Consider the following 27,067-nt stretch of genomic DNA (forward strand, 5'->3'; position numbering starts at 1 on the left):
TTAGAGAAATGACAACAATAAAAAAAAAACTTGGGGATTTTCTATCTTGAAATAATCGATTTAATCGATTCACAGCCAATGGGTTTTGGAAATCTTTGAAAACGATGAAGGGAAACAATGGCTCGGAAGGTTACGAATGGAGTGGGTTTGCAGGTGGAGACGCGTTTGTTAGGGTTTTGGCAGACGAGGCGACGGAAGGAGAAGGAGTTTTTAATTTTAAAACTGAAAAGACACAACTGTAGGAATTTGCAGAGAATGGGTAGCGTGTAGCAGAGGAGAAACAGTGAGAAGATTGATGGTTCAGAAAAAATTTGAGTCCCGCGCTAATTAATGTGTTAAAAGTCCATTTTGCCCTTAAAATGCATAAAGATGCAATGCTCTAAATAGAGGGGTATTTAAGTAATATGGGCTTTAATCATGCAGAATAGGCGCTCGAAAAAAAATAATTTTATAGTTTTAGAGCAATCAGACCTGACTTCCAGTTTGCCAACGAAAAAGTAGGAGCAGTGGTAAAGCATTTAGCAATCACGAAAATTAGCAAACAGACTAGTATGCCACTATGATCAAATTTTGCAGAATACTGTTCATATCTGATAAGACCCAAAATTTTTCAAATTGCACCAGAAATATCAGAATGCATTTTCAACACTGCAAATCAACATATATCACTTCATTTTCATATAGAATCATGAGAATGCATCAAAACTTAATCAATAGCATCAATCATACCAAGTTCTCTTCTTATTTTGCAGAAAATTTCCTCATTAAGTGGCTTTGTAAAAATGTCAGCAAGCTGTTTTTCAGAAGGGACAAATTCAATTTGAATATCACCATTTTGAACATGATCCCTAATAAAATGATGTCTAATTTCAATATGCTTGCTTCTAGAGTGTTGAACAGGATTTTTTGATAGGTTTATAGCACTAGTATTGTCACATCTTATGGGAATGTGATCAAATTTAATTTCAAAGTCTTCAAGCTGTTGTTTCATCCACAAAATCTGTGCAACACAACTTCCAGCTGCAATATATTCAACCTGATGAAAGTGCAACAGAAGTTTGCTTTTTACTGTGCCATGAAACTAATACATGACCTAGAAATTGACAAGTTCCAGAAGTGCTTTTTCCGTCCAGTCTACTACCAGCAAAATCTGAATCACTATAACCAATAAGATCAAATGATTCACATTTTGGATACCACAAGCCAATGTTGTGAGTGCCAATGAGGTATTTAAAAATTCTTTTAACAGCTATAAGATGAGCTTCTTTTGGACATGATTGAAATCTTGCACATAAACATACACTAAAATGAATATCTGGTCTAGATGCTGTCAAGTAGAGTAAAGAACCAATCATACCTCTATAGAGTTTGTTATCTACCTCTTTACCTTTTTCATCTTTCTCCAATTTAATTGTTGAGCTCATGGGAGTTCCAATACTTTTCATATCTTCCATTTTGAACTTCTTTAGCATATCCTTTATGTACTTGGACTGATTTATAAAAATTCCATCTTTCACTTGCTTAATTTGCAATCCAAGGAAGAAAGTAAGTTCACCCATCATACTCATTTCAAATTCACTTTTCATCATATTTGAAAATTTTCTACAAAGAGAATGGTTAGTAGCACCAAAAATAATATCATCTACATAGATTTGCACAATAAGCATGTCTTTTCCTAGTTTCTTAATGAAAAGAGTAGTATCCACTTTTCCTCTTTTAAAATCATTTTGAAGTAAAAATTTACTAAGTCTTTCATACCATGCTCTAGGAGCTTGCTTTAAACCATAGAGAGCTTTAGTAAGCTTATAAACATGATTTGGAAAGTGAGGGTCTTCAAAACCAGGAGGTTGAGCTACATAAACTTCTTCATCAATATATCCATTTAAGAATGCACTTTTAACATCCATTTGATAAAGCATGAAATTCTTAAAACATGCAAATGCACACAATATTCTAATAGCTTCAATTCTAGCAACCGGAGCAAAGGTTTCATCAAAATCAATACCTTCCTCTTGGTTGTATCCTTGAGCTACTAGTCTAGCTTTATTTCTAATTACATGTCCTTTTTCATCCATCTTATTCCTAAATACCCATTTAGTTCCAATAATAGAATGCTTTTTAGGTTTAGGAACAAGTGTCCACACTTTGTTTCTTTCAAATTGATTTAATTCCTCTTGCATAGCAAAAAGCCAATTTTCATCATTTTGAGCATCATCATATGTTTTGGGTTCAAATTGAGAAACAAAAGCAACATTACCAAAATATCTTCTAAGTTGAGCTCTTGTCATCATTCTTTGTGATGGACTATCAAGAATGTCATTTTTGGAATGATTTCTATGGTACTTCCATTCTTGTGGAATATCTTGATGTTGAGGTTCCTCAATTTGTAGTTCTTCCACATTTGATTGGGAGTCATCTTGAATTTCAATATTTGTGGAGCAAGGGAGTTCTTCTTCTTTGTCATTTTGATCATCCTCCACTAGTTCTTTTGATTCAAGCTCATCATTATTCGAATTCTTTGAATTTAGAATCTGCTCAATTTCATCATCACAAGAATCTTTCCTTTGCAAGGAAGTGTTAGCATCATCAAAAAGTATATGCATTAATTCTTCCATGGTCAATGTTTTTCTATTGAAAATCCTATATGCTTTGCTATTTGTTGAATAGCCTAGAAATATTCCTTCACAAGATTTAGCATCAAACTTCTTGAGATTGCTGTCTTTGTTATTCAAAATGTAACATTTGCAACCAAAGATATGAAAATATGCAATATTGGGTTTTCTTCCTTTCCATAGTTCATAAGGAGTTTTCTTTAAAATAGCTCTAATGGAAACTTTGTTCAAAATGTAGCATCTTTGTATTCTGACACGCTCGAAATATTTTGGTAAACTGTTTTCATTCAGCATTGTTCTTGCCATTTCTTGCAAAGATCTATTTTTCCTTTCAACAACTCCATTTTGTTGTGGAGTTCTAGGAGCTGAAAATGTATGATAAATACCATTTTGAGAGCAGAAATTTTCAAACAAACTATTTTCAAATTATTTTCTATGATCACTCCTCAAAGATGTAATGCAATATCCTTTTTCATTTTGAGTTCTTTTGCAAAAAGCTTCAAATATATCAAAGGTTTCATCTTTATGAGCAAGAAAGAAAGTCCATGTGAATCTTGAAAAATCATCAACAATTACAAATGTATATGCCTTGCCTCCTAGACTTCTAGGTGTGATTGGGCCAAAAAGATCAAGATGTAATAATTCCAATGGTCTAGACGTAGTTACAACATTTTTGGATTTAAAAGATGATTTTGTATGCTTACCAAGTGCACAAGCTTTGCATTGAAATTCTTTTTCAAATCTTAACTTTGGAAGTCCTCTAACAAGGTTCTTTCTAGAGAGTTTAGCAAGTGTACTCATGCTAGCATGTCCTAATTTTCTATGCCATAACCATGCACTATCATCTGAAGTCATAAAGCATGTTTCACAATTTTCTTCAAGACTTGTTAAATCAAGTAGGTAAATATTATCTATTCTAGCACCAGCAAACATAACATTATTTCCATGAATCTCACAATGTGTAGAAGTAAAAATGACTTTAAAACCATTATCACATAGTTGACTAACACTTAAAAGATTATACTTTAATCCTTGTACTAATGCAACATTCTCAATGCAAGGATTTTTACCAATAGTTCCACATCCAATAATTTTAGCTTTACTTTTATCACCAAATTTGACATAACCTTCTTCTTTCAAAGTAAGAGAGGAAAACTTGCCTTTATTTCCTGTCATGTGCCTAGAGCAGCCACTATCAATGTACCAATGTTCTGTTTCCAGCATACTCCTTAGGACACTGAAATCAGTTAACTGTTCTTAGGTACCCAAGCAACTTTGGGTCCTTGAGTGTTAGTAACATTAGGTAGGGTTCCTTTAGGCACCCATACTTTCTTTGCCTTAAAGGTTCCTTTCCTAATAGGACAAGCATTAATCATATGACCTTTATGATTACAATAAAAGCATGTAATACTTGGTTGAGAAAAGGATGTAGCTTTAACAAAAAATTGTTTGTATTTTCCATACTTCATAAATCCATCATAACCAATTCCAGATTTTTCATTTGTGGATCTTTGATTCCCAAGAAGTATATCAAGTGTTTCTTTTCCTTTTGTAAATTTAGTTAAATCTCTTGTCAAAGATTCAACTTTTGCCTCAAGAATTCTGTTTTTCTCAAGAAGTTGTTCACACACTTCTTTTGATCTTTGAAGCTCATCATTAACTTCCTTAAATAATTTCATTTGAGATTTGTAAAATTCATTTTCCTTTGAAGCCATACTCAAGGAAATATTTTCTGATTTTAAAGCACTATTTTCATGAACTAAAATTTTGCATTTCTTTTTAAAAGTTCTATATTTATCATATGTCTTCACAAATGCAAGTTCTAATTCATCAACATTAGAAAGTTCAAGATTTACCTCATTTTCACTATCTTCAATGTGTGAGCTTTCACCTTTTTCTTCAATTGCCATCATACAAGTGTTTGCAGCTTCTTTGTCACTTGTTTCATCATTTGATGAAGAGTCACTATCACTCCATGTTGCCGCCATTGCCTTTTTGCTTTTATCCTTTCTAAACTTGTTTTTCTTCTTCAATGTAGGACACTTTGGTTTAATGTGGCCTGGTTTGTTACACTCATAACAAACTATTTCACTTGAATGATTTGGAGTCTTTGAAGCATATTTCTTTGTGAACTTCTTGTATTTGCTTCCACCTTTTCTAAATGCTCTTTTGAATCTTTTGACTATCATAGCCATATCTTCATCATCATCACTTGAAGCACTTGAATCATCACTTGAACTAACTTTAAGAGCAACACTTTTCTTTTTCTCATCTACCTTTTCGGATATAAAAGCTATACCTTTCTTTTTCTTTTGATCACCTTCTTTCTCATCTTTCTTATAGATCATCTCATGTGCAATGAGAGAACCAATTAGCTCATCATAGGTGTATTTTCTGAAATCCTTGGTGTCTTGAATAACAGTAGTCTTTGCTTCCCACGTCTTTGGAAGAGACCTCAGAATTTTCTTTACAAGCTCTTGTTCCTCAAATCTCTTTCCAAGAGCTTTAAGTAGATTGACAAGATCTGTAAATCTGGTACTCATCTCAGCAATAGTTTCACCAGGTTTCATCTCAAACAACTCATAATCACGGATGAGGAGGTTTGCCTTTGACTCTTTTACCACATCAGTTCCTTCATATGTGACTTCTAGTTTGTCCCATATTTCTTTTGCAGTTTGACATCCTGAAATACGATTATACTCATTAATATCAAGAGCACAATGAAGAATGTTAATAGCCTTGGCATTTGTAGAAATTTTCTTCCAATCACTATCATCAAATTCAACTTCAGCTTTAGGAATTTGTACTGTTCCTTCACTAGTTTTATACGGAATATAAGGACCATCTTTAATTATTCTCCAAGCATCAATGTCAACAGATTGTATAAAGTTTCTCATTCTAGTTTTCCAAAAGGAGTAATTTGTGCCATTAAAAAGTGGTGGTCTAGTGATGGAATAACCTTCAGCTAAGGGGGCAGGTATACCAGCAGAGTTTCTAGATGAACTAGCCATGTGTAAGGATCACTCTAAGGGGTTTAATCCTCAAGCAAGAGAGACAAGCTCTGATACCAAATTGATATCCCAAAATATGTCCAAGAGGGGGGTGAATTGGACTTTAAAAACAATTTTCGGTTCTTGCTCAAAACCTTTGAAAATTGCAGCTAGGTTCAACTCAATTGACTAACATAAAATATGAACAATACAACTCTATTGACAATTTAATTCAAGGTTAGCCTATATGCAATCAGTATACTGATCTAACAAATTATATCAGCATTCAGCAGAGATATCAGTAATCTGGATAAGTTTTTAACACAGCAACCAGAGCAGTATACCAAATATACTAACTGACAGCAGATCAAACAACAAGCAGATTAAATCAAATATCGCCAGATTTAGCGAGAAAAGCATTTAGCAAGAACCGATTTTCTCAGATTGCAGGAAGATTATCAGCAAACAATATCAACTGTCATATCAGCAAAAGCATATCAATCATAAAGTTAAATTGCATAAATGTAAAGAGCAAGGGTTGAGAAAATGAACACTGAAATTTTTATAGTGGTTCGGCTTCAACTAGCCTACATCCACTCTCTCAAAGATCCCACTTTGAGTCTTCACTTCACTATTCTTCTCTTTTAAAGGCAAGAGACAAAAGCCCTTTACAAATCTTCTCACCAAAGCTTTTGCAAGTAGCTTCACACTTCTACCAAGTGTTATCCCAACACTTTATCACAACCAAGCTTCAATAGGTGCTTGAATGACCTCTCATAAATGATAATAATGTGTTTAAAACTCACTCTCACTCAATACAACAGAATCTATAAAGAAGAGTTGAGTAAATAAGCCAATGATGAGCAATAAAACACTTTGAGCACTTTGAATGAAAGCTTTTATGATTTTGAACAGTGGAGAGACTTTCATTAAGTGCAAAATGGCCAAAGGAAGGTGTATTTATAGCTTTGGAACGTTTTTTACCGTTGCAGAACTCATTTGAACGTTACAGATATGAATTTCAAGAAAATAGCCGTTATTTTGTCGTTTTCTGCGATGTTGTGCAGAGTTGAGACAGTTAGCATACTTGAGAAAATAGCAAACCAGTTAGCATACTAAAATAAGTAGCAAACCAGTTAGCATACCAGGAAAACTTTTCTGCATAACTTTCAAAACTATAAAACTTTACACCAAATCATAGTCAAACACTTTTTAGGCCAATAATGATATTTAAAAGAAAATCTTTTGAGGGATTGAAAATAAGCATCATTGACTTTTACTCCTCAATTCTTTTCACAAGTAATCCTAAAAATAAAACTTAACTTCTATACTATATGTACCTTCAATTCTGATTTTCAATGTAGCCTTGGAAGGTAACATTTTCTTCTTTGATCTCCTTTGATTCGTCATGTGTTATCCTTAGAATGTTATCCTTTCTTCAAAAGCACGAATCCATTATAAAATCCTTGTGTCCTTTTTCTTTGAGATACACAACACTTAAAACAATATTAGTTTGATTCTAGTTGAGTTTTGGTATCATCAAAATCTATGCTCCTTTGAGCTTGTGGGGTCAACAATCTCCCCCTTTTTGATGATGACAAAACTCAATTGAATCACCATGCAAATGTAAATAAGTGTAAGTATGTGTATGAATGTATATGTGTGAATAACTCCCCCTATGTATGTGCTTATATCAACAATTAATCACAAATAACTCCCCCTTAATAATTTCAATGAAATATTCATAAGCTTTTGCTTAAGGAGTCAAGTGTGACTAAAGATATTAACTAAATATGCACAATATGCACACTAATGACAAACTGTATATCATTCACAAGTTATATCAACAATATGCACACTATAAAGTTATATCAACAATATACTATTTACAAACTATATCAACCACAAGTAATCACAAACTATATCAACCACAAGTTATACCATCAAGATTACTCATTAAGATTACTCATCCATTACTTTTCTCCCCCTTTTTGTCAGCATCAAAAGAATATGGGAGAAATCATGCATGTCAAAAATCAGTCTAAATGCAGTGAGTAAACAGTCAAAACAGTAACTGATATAGCAGACTAATTTAAAGTTCAGAAAAACTAAGTAGCAAACTAACAGACAGACTGTTAGACAAAATTCAATCAAAATTCAGTTTATCCTTTCAGTCTAGAGCTTCTTCTGATTGGTTTTGGAGCAGCCATTTTCAGCTTTTTAGGCTTGACAGGTTTATCACTCAAGGTTTGAAGAATTTCAAAGACCATTTCAGTTCACGGTGTCAAGGGAATAATAGGGCCACCGCTAACTCGATTCTGTGATGAGTACGGTCTGTCAACTTTTTGCCAGTTTTAGCCTTTTTGCTAGATGGTTTACCAGTTTGCTCTTTCTGCTTACTGCTTTGTTCCTTTGGAGCTGTTTTTCCCTTTCCTTTTCCAGGAGCAGCAGGAGCAGGAGTCTGAGGTTCTGTTTCAGATTTTGAGTCACTCATTTCCTTCCCACTACCTTCTTTGCTGCCTCCATTACTATTCCCATTATCAGAATCATCTTCATCTGTTTCAGCTTCATCTTCTTCCTCTTCTTCCTTTTCTTCCTCTTTTTCTTCTTCTTCTTCAGTTTCTTTCTCTTCCTCTTCTTCTGTTTCTTCTTCTTCTTCTTCTTTCTCTTCCTCTTTTTCTTTTTCTTTCTCTGTTTGAGGAACAGAACCAGTAGCAGCTTTACTGGTTTCTCCAGCCTCAGTGGTTGAACAAGTAGCATACTAAAATAAGTAGCAAACCAGTTAGCATACCAGGAAAACTTTTCTGCATAACTTTCAAAACTATAAAACTTTACACCAAATCATAGTCAAACACTTTTTTTAGGCCAATAATGATATTTAAAAGAAAATCTTTTGAAGGATTGAAAATAAGCATCATTGACTTTTACTCCTCAATTCTTTTCACAAGTAATCCTAAAAATAAAACTTAACTTCTATACTATATATACCTTCAATTCTGATTTTCAATGTAGCCTTGGAAGGTAACATTTTCTTCTTTGGTCTCCTTTGATTCGTCCTGTGTTATCCTTAGAATGTTATCCTTTCTTCAAAAGCACGAATCCATTATAAAATCCTTGTGTCCTTTTTCTTTGAGATACACAACACTTAAAACAATGTTAGTTTGATTCTAGTTGAGTTTTGGTATCATCAAAATCTATGCTCCTTTGAGTTTGTGGGGTCAACAGTTATGTTTGATCATTATTTTATTAATTTTCTAATTTTGATCAGTATTTTCTTATTAAAAATGTAAAAATTATTGTTATTATTATTATTATAAAAAAAATTGAGTGTATTTTCAAGTTTCAGGCCATGGTGTAGATTCAAGGCTTTCCAATTTCCTGTTCTATGTATCCAATACTTCTTCTTCTTGCCGAACTCCGTGATAAAACACCCAAAGATGCAAGTAAAAGCTGCCACTTTGATGAACCAGTATAGCCAAGAACATCAAGGTCATTAATGGTCATGATGATCAAATTAACGAAATTAGTAACCTTCAAGCTGTATACACTTGTATATGTATAATTATTATTTAGTGATGCAGATGCAGTGGACAGTCTCTTAGAGTCAGTCACAGAGCTCCATCATATGGGAGACCTTGATATATTTGTGAGCGCATCCATAACTTATGCTTCCACTTGCTTGAATACATACCATGAGCAAGCTAATGGCCTCCATTAAGTTCATAGCCTCCATTGCTCTTTCCAGTGTTTCTTTGCCTATATATATATATATATATGGACAATTCATTTATAAAAGCATAAAATAAGTTAAAAAAATTAATAAATAAAGAAAATTGATGTGGAGTAATCACCCGTAAACCCACCACTGAACCAAAAGAAGAGATTGAAAAAAACCTTAATTATTTTATCAATTTTTTATAGCAAAAAATTGATATTAAATTTATTTAATTAACAATAAATAATGAATTTAAATAGTTAAATTTATCATTTTATTCATGAAAAAAATATCACAGTGATTAAATTATTTCCCATTAAACATACAAAAATCTACTTGTAGTTTTATTTTATAAATACAAAAATTATATTTTAATTTTAGAAAATTTTCTTTTTTTTTAAATACCTTTTTTTTTACAGACAAAAATACCTTACATTATTTTAGAATCAAGAAGCATAAAAATTGGCATGCCACAAAATAAATGAGTAATTTATTATGTAGTTAGTGTTTTATTATTGTAATATTAATAATAATAAAATATAAAAACTAAACAGTAAATTACCTGCAAACGTGACATCCAATTAAACACCAATATTTTTTAAGGTTAAATATTTAATTTTACCTGTATGTTTATTGGAATATTTAATTTAATTTATTTTTATTATTTTATTTAAATTAATTTAAAAATTTCAATTTGATTCAAAGTTAAAATTTTTTAATCAAAATTTTTAATTTGATAAAAATTAAAAATTTTAATTTTTTAATTTTATTTTTTATTTGATTAACAATAAAAAAATTTAATTTTATCATTTTTATGCTAAATTAAGTTGAAATTAAAATTTTGAATTATTTAAAAAAAAATAAAAAATTGACTAAATTGAATCCAAGATGTGTAGGATAAAAATCGACCATTAAACCACTATTTTAATTATATAAAAAAAAACACACACGCACTGAACACCAACTTAACATCAGAGTCGGACACTGTCTCGCGCGTTGTTTCGTCTCTCTCTCCCTCTCTCGTTTTCACTTGGATCCCTTCCTCTCTCCGTCGCTTTCTCGCCGACCGCAACGGAATGAGTGCCGGCTACCTTCTCAGCGTCGAGCCTCAGGAGCTCCAATTTCCATGTAAGCTCCTTCACAACTAAGTTTTGCCTTGCTAAGCTGCCTGCTTCCCTCTGTTTTCAGATTCTTGGTTTTGCTTTTCCTGTTTCGATTTTTTTTTTTCTAAATTTGTCTTTTTTTATCTTTTTCTTCGGAGAAGTTGAATTGAGGAAGCAGATCTCTTGTTCCCTACAGCTGTTAAATAAGAGCGACAATTATGTGGCTTTCAAGGTAATTTAATCTTAGCTTCAAAATTTTCATGCATTTATTGTAATCCTTTCGGTATTTTTTTGGGACTTCTTGTGCCCTAGAATTTTGTAATTTTCATTTGGCTGGTAATTTTAGGTTAAGACGACGAATCCAAAAAAGTACTGTGTTAGGCCTAATACTGGGGTTGTGTCGCCAAGGTCCACTTGTGATGTTATAGGTCCTTTTCTCTCCGTCTTTTTCCAATTACCTCATTGTGTTGGATGACATTCTCTTTCATTAGTGTCTGATTTACTGATCAGCCCTGGTTACTCATTCTGTGTTAAGTTATTTGGTGATTGATTGTCAATTTACTTAAATCAGTTACAATGCAAGCACAAAAGGAGGCGCCTCCTGATATGCAATGCAAGGACAAGTTTTTACTTCAGAGTGTAGTTGCAAGTCCTGGAGCTACCGCAAAGGATGTCAATGCAGAGATGGTAATAGTACAAGCACTCTTTTATCCTTTTTTTGGGTCCAATCAACTTAATTTATGGCTTTCACTAATGGGTTTTTCTATTTTCTGATTCTTAGTTCAATAAAGAGGCAGGACATCATGTTGAAGAGTGCAAATTGATGGTTGTTTATGTTGCTCCTCCTAGACCTCCATCACCGGTTCGAGAAGGATCGGAGGAAGGTTCTTCACCCAGAGCTTCTGTGTCTGACGATGGGAGTCTGAGCACCTCTGAACGAACAGTTGTGAGTTTTTGATGTCTTTGTTCTTGAATTCATTTATTTCGTGCTTTGATCTTTATTTTTTTTCCCATTACATTTTAGTGGATTTTGTTGTGACTGTGCAACTGGTGCCTATAGGTTTCAAGAACTCATGTTGAGAGACACGAGCCTCAAGATAACTCATCTGAGGTAACTTCTTTTCTTTTCTTTTTTTCACTTTACCATCAAATTTTGGAGTCCTTCATAACTGACAGAAAAACTATTTAATGATAAAATTGTGATGACCTCTTGTGTGCCACTAATTTCTCATTGTTTCTTTTGTTTGCTTTGACTTGTAATTCATTTACTTTTGAAAGCAAATATATATATATATATATATATATATATATATATATATATATATATATGAACAGTTCATGGTATGATGAGTGATATGATCTTGTCATACACATGTTCAGAAAAAGATCTCTTGTATATAGTCTTTTTGATAACATTCCTTCCCACTCACAGATTATTGCATTTTACTCGAGTCTGGATAAATCTTCTGATCAATTTTAAGCTAATATCTTGGAATTTCTTAAAAATTGGTCAAACTATCTCTTTAATGGTTTGGTAATTAGGTAGTTCTGCAACATATTAGAATCTGAAATACCTTTGCCATTAGTTGTTTGGGTAATTTACTGATCCATCTCATTTGTTGATTTTATTACTCGATCTTTGATAATGGCATGCTGCATGCACAGCTAGGATCTGGCCATTAGCCTGGACCTTCCATGAACCAGTTTGATGGAATTAATGAGGGCTGAGACCTTCAAATTTGCCACATTTTGAGGCATATCATGGATGAGTTATTGTTTTAATGATAATATGTATTTCTTTTAGGTATTTGGCATTGTAATCTGTTTATCTTATTCCTGTGTAATTCGTTTCTTATCATTGCAATTGCATGGAAAACAATAAATTTTGTAAAAGCATCTTATGGTCTATTGAAATTCAATGCTGATCTCTCAAACATTGAATGAACTTGATAGATCATTGTGCTATTGTAGAGTAACTGACGCTTTTACTTGGAGTAATACTTGTATTTTCAGGCAAGGACTCTTATTTCAAAGCTGACTGAGGAGAAAAATTCTGCTATTCAGCAAAACAAGAAGCTTCGAGAAGAACTGGTAATGCACTTTTTATTATGCAAGGTTTTGTGCTGTAATGCTACTAAAACAGCTATCAATCGTTTACCTTTTTTGAGATCTTTGTTACTGGTATTAACAAAAGGTATGGAATAATGGAAAAGACTAGAAAAATGTGCTCTCTAAATAAACACCTTGCAAATCAGTAGACACAATATAAACATAATTAGCAAATGCTAAAGACTGGTTATACAGTTCTTTTGCATCCATTAAGAAATTCATGAAATGGCTTTTTGTGATATTAGCATTTGCTTTTAATTATTTACCTGTTACTGACACCCAAAAATGTGATAATGATATGTTTATTGTTGAAAAAAGGAAAAAAAATTGCAACCCAAATACCATCCTATTTTAAAACTGAACGCCTGCACAATTTCATTGCAGGAGCTGTTGATGCATCAATCCAGAAGTCGCGGTGGTATCCCATATATATACGTTATTGTTGTTGGTTTGATTGGCATCATATTGGGATACCTCATGAAAGGGACATGACCGGTCAAGTTGCCTGTCAATGATTGCCTGACATCCTTGCTGAAAAATTGGAATGTGGAATGTTAACTTATGGGTCTGTATTGACCTTAGAGAAACATGTCAAATGTTATGACTGGTAAGATGAAATTGTTGTTCACTATTTTAATGTAGGTTCTGTGATTTGCAAAACTTATTGGTGAGTATTTTTCCCTCAACGCTCTCTCGCGTACATTTGTCCTCATATGGATGTACATGTTCATAATTTTCATGTTATAATGAGCCGTGTGAGAGCTGCGCCAAGATGGCTTACAGGGCCTTGCAGTCAGGTCAGCCCCAACCTTGGGGTTAGGCTATTTGATTTTATTTGCTGGAGCCAAGTTTAAGGCCCCAAAGTTTTCATGTGCTGCCTCGGTGCTCATGTTTCTTGCAGAGCTGCGAATTGCTTCAGCATTTTAGCAAGACGAGAAGTACTTTTCTTGGTTCTGGAAATTACTGCTTTGAACACAATTTTGTTTTTTAAATTAAGGGCATGTTAGGTAACAGACAAATATTGTTGAAGATAAAAATTAATTCCCAGAAGGATGCAAATTCAATTTACAAAATATGTGAGACTCCGGCCAAGCATTAGCACAAAAAGGTTCAATAGAAGGAGCCTCTGGATAATCATTATGTTACATTTGCTACACCCGTGAAGGGCTTTTGAAAAAAAAATAAAGAAACACTTGTGGAGGGTGGGAATTGATGGTCCAACTTCATTCCAGAGCCTGAACACATTCCTGAAGCACATCAAGCTTACATTTGGTCATTAGACAAGACCAATCCAGACAAATAATCAGAGTCACAATCACTGATCAACCATGATCATTTTTGTATCCTTTTCCAATGTACCATTAAGACTAACCAGTAATAATATATTTGCATTATATTAATTGATAAAACTAAGGAAAACTGAACAAAATGAAGAGCAAGAACCGAGCTTCTCATCTCCGTCACTATCAAAGCAATGTATCATATCAGTCAATTTCCCTGTCAGTCCATGTAAAATCATGAGCAGCTGCTACTCTCTCTAGATCTCTTACTGCTAGAAACCCTCTTAATGACCTTCAGAATACAAAACAAACATAATGCATTAAAACTGAAAAGTTTCAAACTACACACATAAAAATGATAATTCCTCATTTCTTCAAAATGATAATTCCGCGGTTGACTCTACTTCTGAGCCGAATCCATTCTGATTTCGTGTTCCGCGATTCTCAATAGCCTTTGTTTTTGGGACTCTGATATCCCCTGCTTCATCACAATCCTGTTGGGAATCCCAGGCTCGTCCACTTATTCTTCTTCTTCTTCGATTTCGCTTAACTTCACTGTTTCGAGTTCTGAATCTGATCTGTCATGTTTTGCTATTTAGATTCTGCTGCTGCTATTCGCGGGATTAAGGGATTGATAGTCGATTGGATTTTAGAGACACTGTGATAGCGAGCTTCTCCCGAGGCGCATAATCCGATACAAACTAGAGGATACACCTAATTTCTTGGCTTAGATAATTGTGAAATTCGCTTTTCACTATTAAAAAAAAAATGTTTCTATGAATAAAAAAATGCTCCAGCTGCATCCAATCCGAACCCTATCGCAATGGAAACTACATTCGGTGTCTACAATGCCACGCGCATCGCAAGGTGCGTGGGTCGCAGTTCTGAGCTTGAGCTACTCTCTCAAGAAACGACCCTACCATAAAAAGCCACCCAAAAAAGGGCAAAAAAGAAAAAGAAAAAGAAAAAGAAAAAGAAAAAGAAAAAATCTGCTATCCACAAGACGACCATTAAAACCAGTTTTCTTAAATTGCAGAGCTTTTGTGCAAAATCATCATGCTTTTAAAATTCAGCTGACCAATTTTCGATTATTATTATTATTACTATCATTATTGCCTGCTCGCTGATTTCCATGGCTTCTCTTGTGGAAATTGAGAGGTACAATCTGATACCACTCTCAGTGACTTGTCTATGTGCTCGCCCCTGCCGTCCTTTATCGAAGAAAACCCTAATTCATGCTCGACGATGTTCGAAATTAAACCTCAAGCTGGTCTTGAATGGATCCAAGGCTACGTTTCCGGTCAACGCAAACAGCATTTCAGCGATGCGCCACTTGGTTTCGGCCGTTGCCAGATCTGAGCCAGATAGGCTTGGCCAGGAAGACGTTAAAGAGGTACTTTTAACTTCATCTACATTCATATAACCTCATAGTGAATATAATTGGTGCTTCTTGCGGTTCATATTATGTTTTAGTTATAGCAATTAAATTCCCATTTGGAAATTTTTTGGCATTCACTATATATCAATATGGAACTTGTGCTTAAAGAGTAGGAAGATGTTTTCACCATTTCAATTTCGGTTTTGAGTATAAGACAAAGCGAATTTTACCAGTATTTGTTGAAGTGATTGATGAAGATTGTTAACTTGGAATCACGATGGCGCTTAATATAATTCAGTACATGCAGTTTACATATGTTGTTTCATTAGTTCCTTTGTATGTATTGATAATTGAATGGGATTACTGAAATGGGGTTAGTTGTAGGAAGTCGACAATGGCTATAAATTACCGGAAAAAGAGGGAATTGTCTCAGAGCCTCAACAGAAAGGGAGTCAGTTGAGGAAAAGAATTGTTTTTGGGCTTGGGATTGGATTTTCTGCTGGAGGTGTTGTCTTGGCTGGAGGATGGGTTTTCACTTTGGCCTTCGCAGCTATTGTATTTGTTGGTGCTCGTGAGTACTTTGAATTGGTTAGAAGTCGTGGAATTGCAGCAGGGATGACACCTCCTCCTCGTTATGCCTCACGAGTTTGCTCTGTTATATGTGCTGTCATGCCTCTAATTACCTTGTAAGATTGGCAACTTGCCTTAAATTCTTGTGCTAACTCAACTGAGAATCCATTGCTTCTTGACTGTCACTTTTCTGAGCTGTTTCTTTCTTAGGTTTAAGGGCATATCTTATATTAGTTGCTGATTGGTATATTCTAATACATGGTCAGGTATTTTGGTCAGATTGACATTCCAGTGACTTTTGCTGCTTTTGTTGTGGCAATGTCATTGCTTCTGCAAAGAGGGAATCCTCGCTTTGCTCAGCTTAGTAGTACTATGTTTGGGTTATTTTATTGCGGCTATCTTCCTTGTTTCTGGGTCAAGCTTCGGTGTGGGTTGGCAGTCCCAGCCTTGAACACTAGTAAGAATATATTTTTAATCATAATTGGTGGGTAACTTGATTTGCCTAATATTGTCATGCAATAACATCCTTCTCTCATTTCACTCATGGTTAGCAAATTATAATGTATGAAACGCTGATGAAATTTGGCCTATTCATGTATTTCATGTGTTCAGTGTTCACACGTTTAAAAATAATGATTCTGCAGTATCATAGCAATGGTTCTTTGGTTATTGAGAGCATGAATTTAAGTCAATTGTGTATGAAATATGATGTGGATTAATGTAACATATAGAGTTTTTCAATCATAACTCGAGCTTTTAGATAAGATGCTCTAACCAATAAGAATGAGCAATTTCTAAATCCAACGCATCAATCCCATTTGTTGTACTTATCTCTGTTTCAGTTTTCCTTTATTTTCTGTTGGACCTGCATATGAAGAGATTAAGGATGAGAATCTCATTTTCTCTAAATGAAATATGGTATGATGTTAAATGATGCATGGAGATGATGGGCTGGATTTTCTAACGCTATTTCTTTCAAATTAAAATCAAAATTATCCCATTTAATGTTGTCTGCTTTTTGTTTGGCAGGAATAGGAGCATTATGGCCTGTTCTTTTTGGAGGCCAAGCTCATTGGACTGTGGGCCTTGTGGCAACCCTGATTTGTTTTAGCTGCATCATAGCTGCTGATACGTTTGCTTTTATAGGTGGCAAGGTATTTGGACTTTTGAAATAGTTCTAGATATTCAGTATACTAGAAGCAATAATTATCACGTCTGATGATATATGTAAAGGAAAAGGAATATTAATCCAAATCACAAACATGCATCTGCAAATATGCAAACACGCTTATGTACATGTATATTATCTCCTGCTTTTGTCACATAATTTTTTTCCTAGCCATTAATTTGCAAAATGTACTAAAATTATGGCTCATTTTGACTCTTTACCTTTCAGGAAACTTGGGTCAAATCTGTTATTCCTAAAGCCTATTTCAATTTTAAAATATTTTCATTGAAAATTGTCCCCCTAATTATTGAGTTTATCATTCATAACAAAAATGATCATCGCAATGGTTTCCACTGTAAATTTAAACTGAAATTGTAGTATCAACAGCCAAAGCTATTTTCTGAAATAGAAGGATAATGATGAAATATGATTAATGCATTGGAAAACAGAATTCCTTTCTTCTTTGAGTTATATGAACATGCCAAGTATTCAATTTACATGGTTGCTGGATTGTGGAATTAGGCTATCTGGTTAAGAAATGGTGCATTGACATCATCATATTCTTCTATGGTGCATTGACATCATCATATTCTTCTTGTCATTCTAATACATTTTTATTCTTCTTCTTAATTTTTTTATATCACTTTCATCTTCATTCTCTTTCCCTGTTCATCCTATTGTTGAATAGTATGAGACAGTTTTCCTAGTCTAATGCAGGCATTTGGGAGGACACCATTAACTAGTATTAGTCCAAAGAAGACATGGGAAGGGACTATTGCAGGCTTGGGTGGCTGTATAGCAACTTCTGTGATACTATCAAAGATTTTGTCCTGGCCAACATCATTGCTAAGGTATTCAATCGTTGTTGGCATGGTACCAAGTCATTCTAAAATATTTTCTCTCACACAGACACACACTCAAACAAATGCATATTTCTTATCAATAAAATTTTGTGGGTCAATTATTCCAGGAAGCATTAATATAAGCAGGCCCATTATGAATGCAAAATTTGCAGTTTGCTAAAATATCCAGTGGAATTGGATAATAATAAGAAAATATTGCACCATGTATGTTATTAAACTATTAATGCGTAAATGTCTCAGTGGTGTGTCTATAACTCTATATGTGTAAATAGGGTAACATGTACAAACCTTTTCAATGTCCAAGAGCTTTTAATCTCTACTACCAATGGGTAAACCTACATACAATGCAAATAAACTAGGGACATATTTTCATCTGCTTTGTTCAGCAAATTGTTTCATGCTTTGTCAGGCATGCCTGATAGCTGCACTGAAAGAGTCGAATGTTGGACGTGCATTTATTTATTAATTTTTCTTTGTAAGGATTCAATACCGATTTTAATGCAGTATTATGATGTGTTATCCTGTTTTAATTTTCACATGCATGCTTTGCATGCTAAGAATGTCCCTCTAAGTAGCTGAGGTTAGTTGCAGAAGAAATGCTTAGTGAGTTTAATCATTTATTTTTCTTTCTGTTAAGCAAATGAAATAAATAGGTGACTTTGTAATGGAAGTCATGATATGGTAATGTGCTGGCATATACAAAGTCAATCATTTCATCTATTTAGAAATTAGAAAATCTTGGAAAGTAATATTTGTTGATCTGGTTTTATCTTCTGTTGGAACAACTTGAATCGTCCTTTAAAAGATAAGAAATATGTGAACTTACATTATTTATTGATTTGGAATATATCAAAGGGAATTTGACATTTGCTTTTCAATGGCTGCCAGTGCAATAGCTTTTGGGTTTCTGAATTTCTTTGGGTCAATATTTGGTGATCTTACGGAATCAATGATCAAACGAGATGCAGGTGTCAAGGACTCTGGTTCTCTCATACCTGGACACGGTAATGACTTCCAGCTCATGTTAAACTTCTCAGATCAGACATTTTTCTGAAAGAATTTTTTTTTCATATGATACTTGTTTTATCTTTTTTTTTTTTTTTTTTTTTTTTTTGGAGATACATAGCTAGTTTAATATGTTGTTTGTGTGCTCAATGAAAATCTTTGTAGTTGCTTTTTTTTTTTTTTTTTGGTTTACATCATCCTCTTGGATATTGTGACGTCACCAAAATTTCTCTTAGTATTCATTTTCAGCCCTTCCCACTGTTTCCATATGACTTGAAACAATCGAAGTATGAAGAAGGTCAAAAAACATAATGGACATCTGTAGCTAAGGGCTTTTTGTTATGAAGAAGGAATGCTCAATGAATGCAGTGATTATAGCTGTATGGTAATTTCTTCAGTTCATGGCTTTCCTTTGAAGATCACAGTAGTCTTATCATAATTTTGTGGATTGCATGGAATCCTTGGAATACGTAGGTTCTGCTCTGCCTGTTGTTATTAATGAAGAGAATAGGAGCTATGATAATGTATAGGGGTAAAACATTATAAATAGGGAGCATTGTAACTGATGAGGGTCAGCCAAGAACTGAACAATACAAAGCACTTCTCTCTCTATTTTTCTTTCTTTCTCTACCCTTCTTTCTCTCTCCCAAACTCTCCTAAGTAACAAATTGGTATCAGAGCCCTGTTCGAGGATGGGCTTTGCTTCCAAATGAGTTGTTGGAGTCGCAAACAATTCCAGATCAGGGGCTACCTTCACAAATTCCAGGTTTCTTTCTTCTTCTTCTTCTTCTTCTGTTTCCTTTTTCTTCCTTTCTTCTTTCTCATTCTTTCTTGTTCTCCTTCTTTATTGAAATTCTCTTCTTCTTCCTTCCATTCTTTTTTTCTTTCTTGAAATCCAGATTTCTTTCTCTTTATATTTCTTTCTTCCTTCTCTAATTCTCTGCAATGTCTTCTTTCTCTTTTCCTTAATTTCTTTCTTTTCCCAAGAAACCTGAAATTAGGGTTTCTTTCTTGAATTTCTTCTCTGTTTCAAATCCTTTCATTTTCAACTCTTTTACCCAATTTTCTTGAAAATAAATCTTTCCCTTCTGTTTTTGTTGTAACCCACACTAAGCCCTTTTACTATTAGGCCATGGAAATAGAACCTTGGCGGCAACAGATCATTCTGGGTCTGATTGAACGTTTGCAAAGAAATATTAAAAGACAAAATGAGTTTTTAGAAAAAAGGGATTGGAGATGGGAAACGTTTTAGAAGCCAATTTAAGATGCAGAAACCAACAACTGTGTAATTGAGAATTCTTGGAATAATGGCTGTAAAATGGGATTGCTGGTTCAAAACAGAGAGACAAGGGATTTTGATGTTAAAGAGATTGATATTATTAGTGATGAAGAGAAGACTGTTCAAGAATTTCAACCTGAATATTCAGAGGAGATTGTTCAGGAATTTCAAAGTTTTGAAGCTGATATAAATGGTGCAAATGGTGAGAATAATCTAGGTTTTGAGAATTGGAACAATGGAGGTGAATTGGGATTGCCAATTCGAGGAAAGACCGTTGTAGGCCAAGTTGGAAAAACAGATCTCCGGCGATCAAAAACAAATTTCTACAGAGTATTGGACAGAGCATATATTGATGGATCGCTGCTATATTGCAACTATGTCACTGTTTTAATAAACATGAATTTCTGATTGACTTGAGTGTGGAAATTGAGGATTTGGTAACTATTCAAGATGCTCTAGAATCTCTCACCAAGATGTACCAAATTACAGATTTTGGAACAAAGTTTGGACGTGACAATTGTAAGGAGGAAGAGGAGCGACAATTTATGATAGACCAGGCTCCTACAAGGCAAGGGGATCATCATTTATTGAGAAGATTGGCAAGCATATAGAGTTTCCATTAGATTGGACTTGAAACCCTACACCAATGGCAGTCAAGGGAGTAATGACAGTCAAGCACATTTGAAGTCTCATCTTTAAGCAACTATGGTACATAATGGATTTTTATCCACTTGTGGGCATTACCTTTGCTACATGTCTGGGCATTATTTTTGCTACATGCAGGCCTTTCCAACCACATGATATAAGCTAGACGACTTAAAGGTAATTAAGGTTGCTGAAGAGGTTGGTTTTGGGTTTCATGGTTATGATTTGGAGTTTGGTTCCTCTAAGATTTTACTTCTCAAAGAGGATGAGTGTGTGAGAAGTGGCAAAGAAATAAAATCAAAATTAAGATTCTGTCGTTGGAGGGAGAATGTGCAATGGCTAAATAAGACAACACATTACACTTGGAAGGGAAATATAGTCCAGATAAATGCTTTCTACCAATCAAGTTCTAGCATTCAAGTGCAGCTTTAACCTTAGCATTCAAGATGCTTGAACAGAAGAATTTTTCTTTTTTTCATGGAACCTTTTCATATTCATTCTTGAGGATAGGAATGATTTCAAGAGGTGGGGAATGTTATGATAATGAAGAGAATAGGAGCTATGATAATGTATAGGAGTAAAATATTGTAAATAGGGAGCATTGTAACTAATGAGGGTCAGCCAAGAATTGAATTAGGGGTGAGCACTATTCGGTTTAAATCGAAAAACTGAACCGAACCTCCTTAGTTTGGTAATTCAGTTCGGTTTTTGATATAATTCAGTTCGGTTCAGTTCGGTTCTATATTTTAAAAATTTCGATTATTTCTGTTCGGTTCGGTTTTTTAGAAAAAAAACCGGTTTGAACCAAATCAAACCGAATAGTATTTTTTATTTTTGAATTAATTTATTTTTATGAGGAATTTATGAATTATATGTAATTTTATATATATAAATTGCTTAATTTCATTGATTAATGGTTATTAGGTTCAAATTAAATTTAAAATCAAATCAAATAACTTGAAAATCAAGTCTAAATTAAAAAATAAGCAAATTCGGATCCGATCGGTTTGAATCGAACCAAACTGAAATAAAGTGATTCGGTTCGATTCGATTTTTTATTTATTTCAGTTCGGTTCGGTTCAGTTCTAAAATATAGTAATTCGGTTTTGGTAATTTAATTTGGTTCGGTTCGGTTCGAACCGAATGCTCACCCCTAAATTGAATAATACAAAGCACTGTTCTCTCTATTCTTCTCTCTCTCTACTTCTTTCTCTCTCCCTTTCTCTTCCCTTCTTTCTCGATATCCTTCTTCTGCAGGTTTGGGTCTTCAAAACTCTGCTTCGTAACACCCGTGCCCAGAGAAAAGGGAGAGGTGATTAATTAGGGTTACTAGAACCCTGAATTTTGTCTGTGTTCCAATGTTCTTAGTATACTTTCTGAATATAATTTAAAACCCTAAACAAGGCCCTGTTGTATGTGCTCCAATTCTATTGATGAATGAAACTAGAGAAAACACGCAAAAAGAAATGTCTTCAGAAGAGGAGGCATGGAGATGAACATGCTAACTCCAGGTACTTGGCAAAGAAAGGATAAAGGCAAATGTTAGGTTGAAGGGTAAACAGTTAGAGAAAATGCAGTGGTACTGATTTTCTTTTCTTCACCATCTCCTCCTCTTCAAAATTTTTTTTGTATGAAAGGACTATGGTGGATGTGAATGTGCCTTTGTAGTGTACTCCCTCTTTTTTGTTCTATATGATGCTCCTGACTTGCCGATTCAAACACCTGAAAATCAAAGATTAAAATGGAATGATCAGGTACTTTTTCTTTGGAAACAAGTCCTGCCTGCAGGCTAGCATGACCATTCTTTTTAACATGTTAAAGATAAAAAGTATCAGTACTGGATTTGCTCTTTGTGAAAGCTTGTTCTTTATCAATTTATTTGTCAGGCTGATAATGTAAGGTGATTTAATCCATTATAGTTTTGCATACATCCTTAAGACATTTTAGTCTTGTTCTATAATGTGAATTCTGCTACCTTGTTTGACCGTTGGACAATAAGTTGACAGACTGGGCCAATACACCGATAAAACTTTTTTTCCCTTGTGGTATATTTTTTATCTTTAATTGGTATCCTTGTCTATCATGCATTTGAGTTAAATACCACTTTTTTTATTCTCTAATATTGGCGTGCAGGTGGAATACTGGACCGAGTGGACAGCTACATTTTCACGGGTGCACTTGCATACTCATTTGTCAAAACTTTCCTACCACTTTATGGAGTTTGACGTGAAAACCATTGACCAATAGCAAGAAAAAAATACGAAAGACTGAACTTTTTGAGTTTGCCTCATTCTAGAAAGCTAAACCAGAAACGAGCAAATACTTGATTAAAGTTGGAGCATCTATGGGGCAGACAGAAAAGTTTTCTTCTAAAAATCTCATAGAAGGGCACTGAAGCTGCATAAGCAACTCTACCATGTTTGCCTGATCATCAAGTGCAAACACGTTAATGCCTTGTTTTTATCCTTTGTGGAATTGCGTGAGGTCAATTATGCTTTGCTTGCTAATCAGATGTGGTGGTCCTCTGAGATAACATGGATTAATGATGATAACTACAGTTGAGGTAGAGCCTTTGTTGGCTGTGAACATTTTATTATTTCATGCGACAGCCCATGTCAGCTTGCCAGTGTTAATTTGCTATACATATTGCTGTTCAATCTTTGCTGCAATAGTAAATGCAAAGTCGATTCATTTTTTGCAAGTCTGATCTTACCGAGGAAATGTTACCTTCTCATTCCAAGTCATATGATTGCTTTGATTGTTGTAGAAAATCTGTTGGTCATTACTTTTTTCAGCAGTTGCATATATCTACAGAAAGATAAGATTGGGAGGGTAACACACATTCAAATGCTGTGTGCATATTGGCACAAGGGAATTCTATTCTTCTCCCGAGGCAGTGGGCTTTTGGGTCGATTCCATGATGTAGTTTGTGCGTATCACCATTGGTACACACAAATAACTTTGCGGTAAACCACTTAAATGCGAAAACCTATTCTGCAACTTGCAGAGTGCTGTTCTGGCCTCGTAGCTTAGCCTTCACATTCAAGGTGGATATGAAGCCCACAGGTGATTGGGGTACAATATTCCCGACTCTGTGCCAAAAGGGAAAAGGGAGAAATAAGGGTTTGAAATGTTTGGGGGACAAGTATCCAATTATTATAAAATTGGCCCGGCGATTGAAAAAAAGGGGCGGATATTTGTGTTTCCCTTAAAGCATTATACAAAAGGGTCCCTTCAAATGGAATCAGTCTTAGAAATGGGAAATTTTTACTCAGGAGTCTGATGAGACCAGACTAATTAGACATCTGCTTGAGGTTCAAATACATAATCCTTATTTTGGGATGGTTACGTATTTGCTTCTTCTGAATGTTTATTTTCAAATGGGATGACACTTCAATTATAATTTTGTTGTGTAATACATGTTGGAGTCTCAAATTATGATGTTATCATAAGTAATCATGGTGGTTATGATAATTACACGATATATATTGCACAAATTGTCCAAATTCCAACTAAATGACAATGGCCTCTCTATATTCTCAATTGCACCATTTATGTCACTAAGCTACTTCTTCAAGTTGACCAACAATTATTATTATTATTGTTATTATTTTGGCTGCATTTTAATCCATTTAAAATGATTGAAAGAAATATGGCTTTTTCAACCTTAATCCATAGGCAAAAGAGGTCCACAAGCTAAAGAAAAGAGAAATCTCACCAACCAGCGCTCGTCAAGTGGTTTTCGATAGCAAAAATGAAGCTATCATAATAAGTTGTCAACCTTCTAGTGCCGTCCAAATTATGATAAAAATTGAAGAAAAGTCACATTCTTATCCCATAACCGAAAGACAGGACTATTATTCAAGGAGAAGGTGACCAATTATTTCTCGAGGCAACTACCACCTAAAGACATGGTCCAAAGTTGTTACATTTGCAAATTCTTTCAATTTCACGTGGACTTGTTTCTTTAACTTCTCTTCTTTGGCCTTATGTTGGCATCACACTTAACTAATAATAATAATAATATTATTATTATTATTATTATTATTATTATTATTATTATTATTATTAAGTCTTGGCCATGGACTGATTTCGATTTACTGTGGTCCAGCTCACAATCTTAGAAAAAGAGAATCAAGCTTAGCTATTGATATTCTTGATTTCAATTCAATTTAAAATCTTAAACTGTTTATCGAATCCATAGGTACCATGGCCGGGTCTAATAACTATCTTTCCTCCCAATAATTTTTACACACTGCACTCCTGGAAGTGCAGGCCAGGGCATGTCTTAATGTGTTTTTTTTTTTGGGACCTTTGGATGAAGGGGAAGAAAAGAAAGTATACATAAGGCAAAATAATTAAAAAGAAGAAAAGAAAAGAAAAAGACATACATGATAATGTAAGGTTGGCCTGGATGGATGAGATAAAATCCAAAAACCATAAAAACAAAAACTCTTGGTTCGGAAACTAGGCAACAAAAATATCCATGCAAAAGTGGTGTGGAACCAAATCTCCACCAGAGACAGAGAGAGTCTTGAAGATGAAGAGCGATGGGAGAGCCAATGGGAAATGGTTTGTTCAGTTATTGGAGGTCCTACCATAAGTGGCTCTTCGCAAGAATGAGTGCTTGCTTTTTGGGTTTTTGGCACATAAAGAGAGATAGGGAAGGAAAAAAAAAAAAAAAAAAGCAACACAATTTGTAAATAAAAATGGGTGGAATGCACCGAATGCGTAGTTTCTAAGCTGACTAAGAAAATGGAGAGAGGAAAAGAAACAATGAAGGAAACTTAAAGAAGAGATGGAGAAGATATGGTGGGCAAGCATCTTTTAAAGTATATAGCGAGAGAGCGAGAGAGAGATCTCGCAACTCGCATGAATATGAACTTTTTGTAATTTCTTGCACCACCTATACTAATGTTTCTCAATCCAACTCACTCAACCTTTTGCTTTTCTTTTTCTTACTTTTCTTTGCTATTTGCGTTGGATGCTCCCCAGCTATCGATTTTAGCCTTTTCCTCTTTTTATTCACCCTAATTTAATTACATATTATTATTATTTAAAAGAAAATTAATTAGTTATTTTCATGCTAGATTGATTTTCTGAGTGTCAAAAGTAAGTATGGTTTTTTTTTCCTCACATCTGTGTGTTAGGAACGATAAAATTCTGAGTATGTAATATTAATGTAGTAGACTACCTTCTAATTTAAATGATTGATGAAAAATAAAAATCTATAATATAAAAATTAAATTGTGATGCAAACATTAATATATTTTTATTTTCTAATTATTAACTTCTTTATATAATTTTTAGTATATCTAAATTCTATATAATATATTATATTTTGATCTAAACACATTATTATATATAAATATATAGATGGCTTCACTACTAAGGAAACATGTGAGACACGTAGCTTGCGGCCAAATTTGTGCCTACCACAATCTACCAAGGAATATGATTCTTGCTATGAACTCTTGAAAACTTGGATTAATTTAAACCTAAATAAGTAATTAAGTTTCAAAAAATAACCAAGGACGAAATACATCATTAAGTGATTTCAAAAAGATGATGAAGATTATAATTAGCAAGTCATCAGTAGCTGTTTTATTTGGGTAGTGAGCAATTATGAAGTTTGAAGATGACAAAAGCTGGAAAGGTCTATTAGGTTATAATTACATAATTTGTTGTAGAAATTGAAGAGAATTCCAGAGTCCTAGGATGCTTCTTCAAGACAAAAGTGCTTACTCAATTCCTTAATAAAAAGTTGATTATGATTATACTTTCTGAGGAGGAAGAGCCATTTTCTAGATCTTCAGAAAAGTGTCCAACTTTTTTATGGGCTTCCCATATCTAGAAGATGCTTTCTCTCTCTCTCTCTTTCTCTTCCCTCTCCCTGTCTGTGTGCATGAGAATCTGCTTTGGGCTATATTGATTGAAGTGACTAAAGGCAAAACAAACAATGTGGCGTTGGCAGGTCCATCCAAGAACAGGGCAAGGGCTTTGAATTTGGTTTTCTGTGAGAATGATTCAAGGAGAATAAGGAAAGCCTCTTTTTCTGTATATTTGCTTATGTTCTTTCCCTTTCTTCTCCCCACGTAAAAACCCTCAAATATCATCACTAGCTACTCGCATTGCCCGGCCACCACCACCACCCCCCCCTCCCACAATCTTTTCTTCGAGAATTTTTATTAAATTTTAAAAATAAACTTTGAATTAAATTCAGGTCAACATACTTCCTTTAAACACTCCATCTAAGACTTGAAAGAATAGAACAAGGCCAGCAAAAACTGCTCCGACAATGACTATACATTCAATCTTTTGTTATCTGCAGATAAGGAAATTCCTTTTGT

The 27,067-nt window shown here is 34.2% G+C and overlaps 2 protein-coding genes across 3 annotated transcripts; both read left to right on the plus strand.

Moving 5' to 3' along the window:
- The first annotated feature begins 10,262 nt into the window (after window positions 1-10,262).
- On the plus strand, window positions 10,263-13,215 carry LOC110654905 (vesicle-associated protein 1-2). The gene is made up of 8 exons (XM_021811033.2): window positions 10,263-10,445; window positions 10,582-10,652; window positions 10,767-10,848; window positions 10,992-11,107; window positions 11,202-11,366; window positions 11,481-11,531; window positions 12,434-12,511; window positions 12,914-13,215. Exons 1-8 carry the CDS (start codon window positions 10,394-10,396, stop codon window positions 13,019-13,021), a joined length of 723 nt encoding a protein of 240 aa, XP_021666725.2. The 5' UTR covers window positions 10,263-10,393; the 3' UTR covers window positions 13,022-13,215.
- Window positions 13,216-14,756: 1,541 nt separating this feature from the next.
- LOC110654906 (phosphatidate cytidylyltransferase 4, chloroplastic) lies at window positions 14,757-23,418 on the plus strand. Of its 2 annotated transcripts, none has more exons than XM_021811034.2 (7): window positions 14,757-15,202; window positions 15,572-15,873; window positions 16,024-16,241; window positions 16,787-16,911; window positions 17,643-17,776; window positions 18,677-18,792; window positions 22,851-23,418. In XM_021811034.2, the coding sequence occupies exons 1-7, from the start codon at window positions 14,942-14,944 to the stop codon at window positions 22,940-22,942; spliced, it is 1,248 nt and encodes a 415-aa protein (XP_021666726.2). In that variant the 5' UTR covers window positions 14,757-14,941; the 3' UTR covers window positions 22,943-23,418. The 2 variants fall into 2 exon arrangements, with proteins under 2 accessions (XP_021666726.2, XP_021666727.2); XM_021811035.2 differs by having other exon boundaries at window positions 14,758-15,202; window positions 16,024-16,214.
- The last annotated feature ends 3,649 nt before the right edge of the window (window positions 23,419-27,067 follow it).

Source organism: Hevea brasiliensis, chromosome 9 (assembly GCF_030052815.1).
Source record: "Hevea brasiliensis isolate MT/VB/25A 57/8 chromosome 9, ASM3005281v1, whole genome shotgun sequence".
Taxonomy (NCBI): domain Eukaryota; kingdom Viridiplantae; phylum Streptophyta; class Magnoliopsida; order Malpighiales; family Euphorbiaceae; genus Hevea; species Hevea brasiliensis.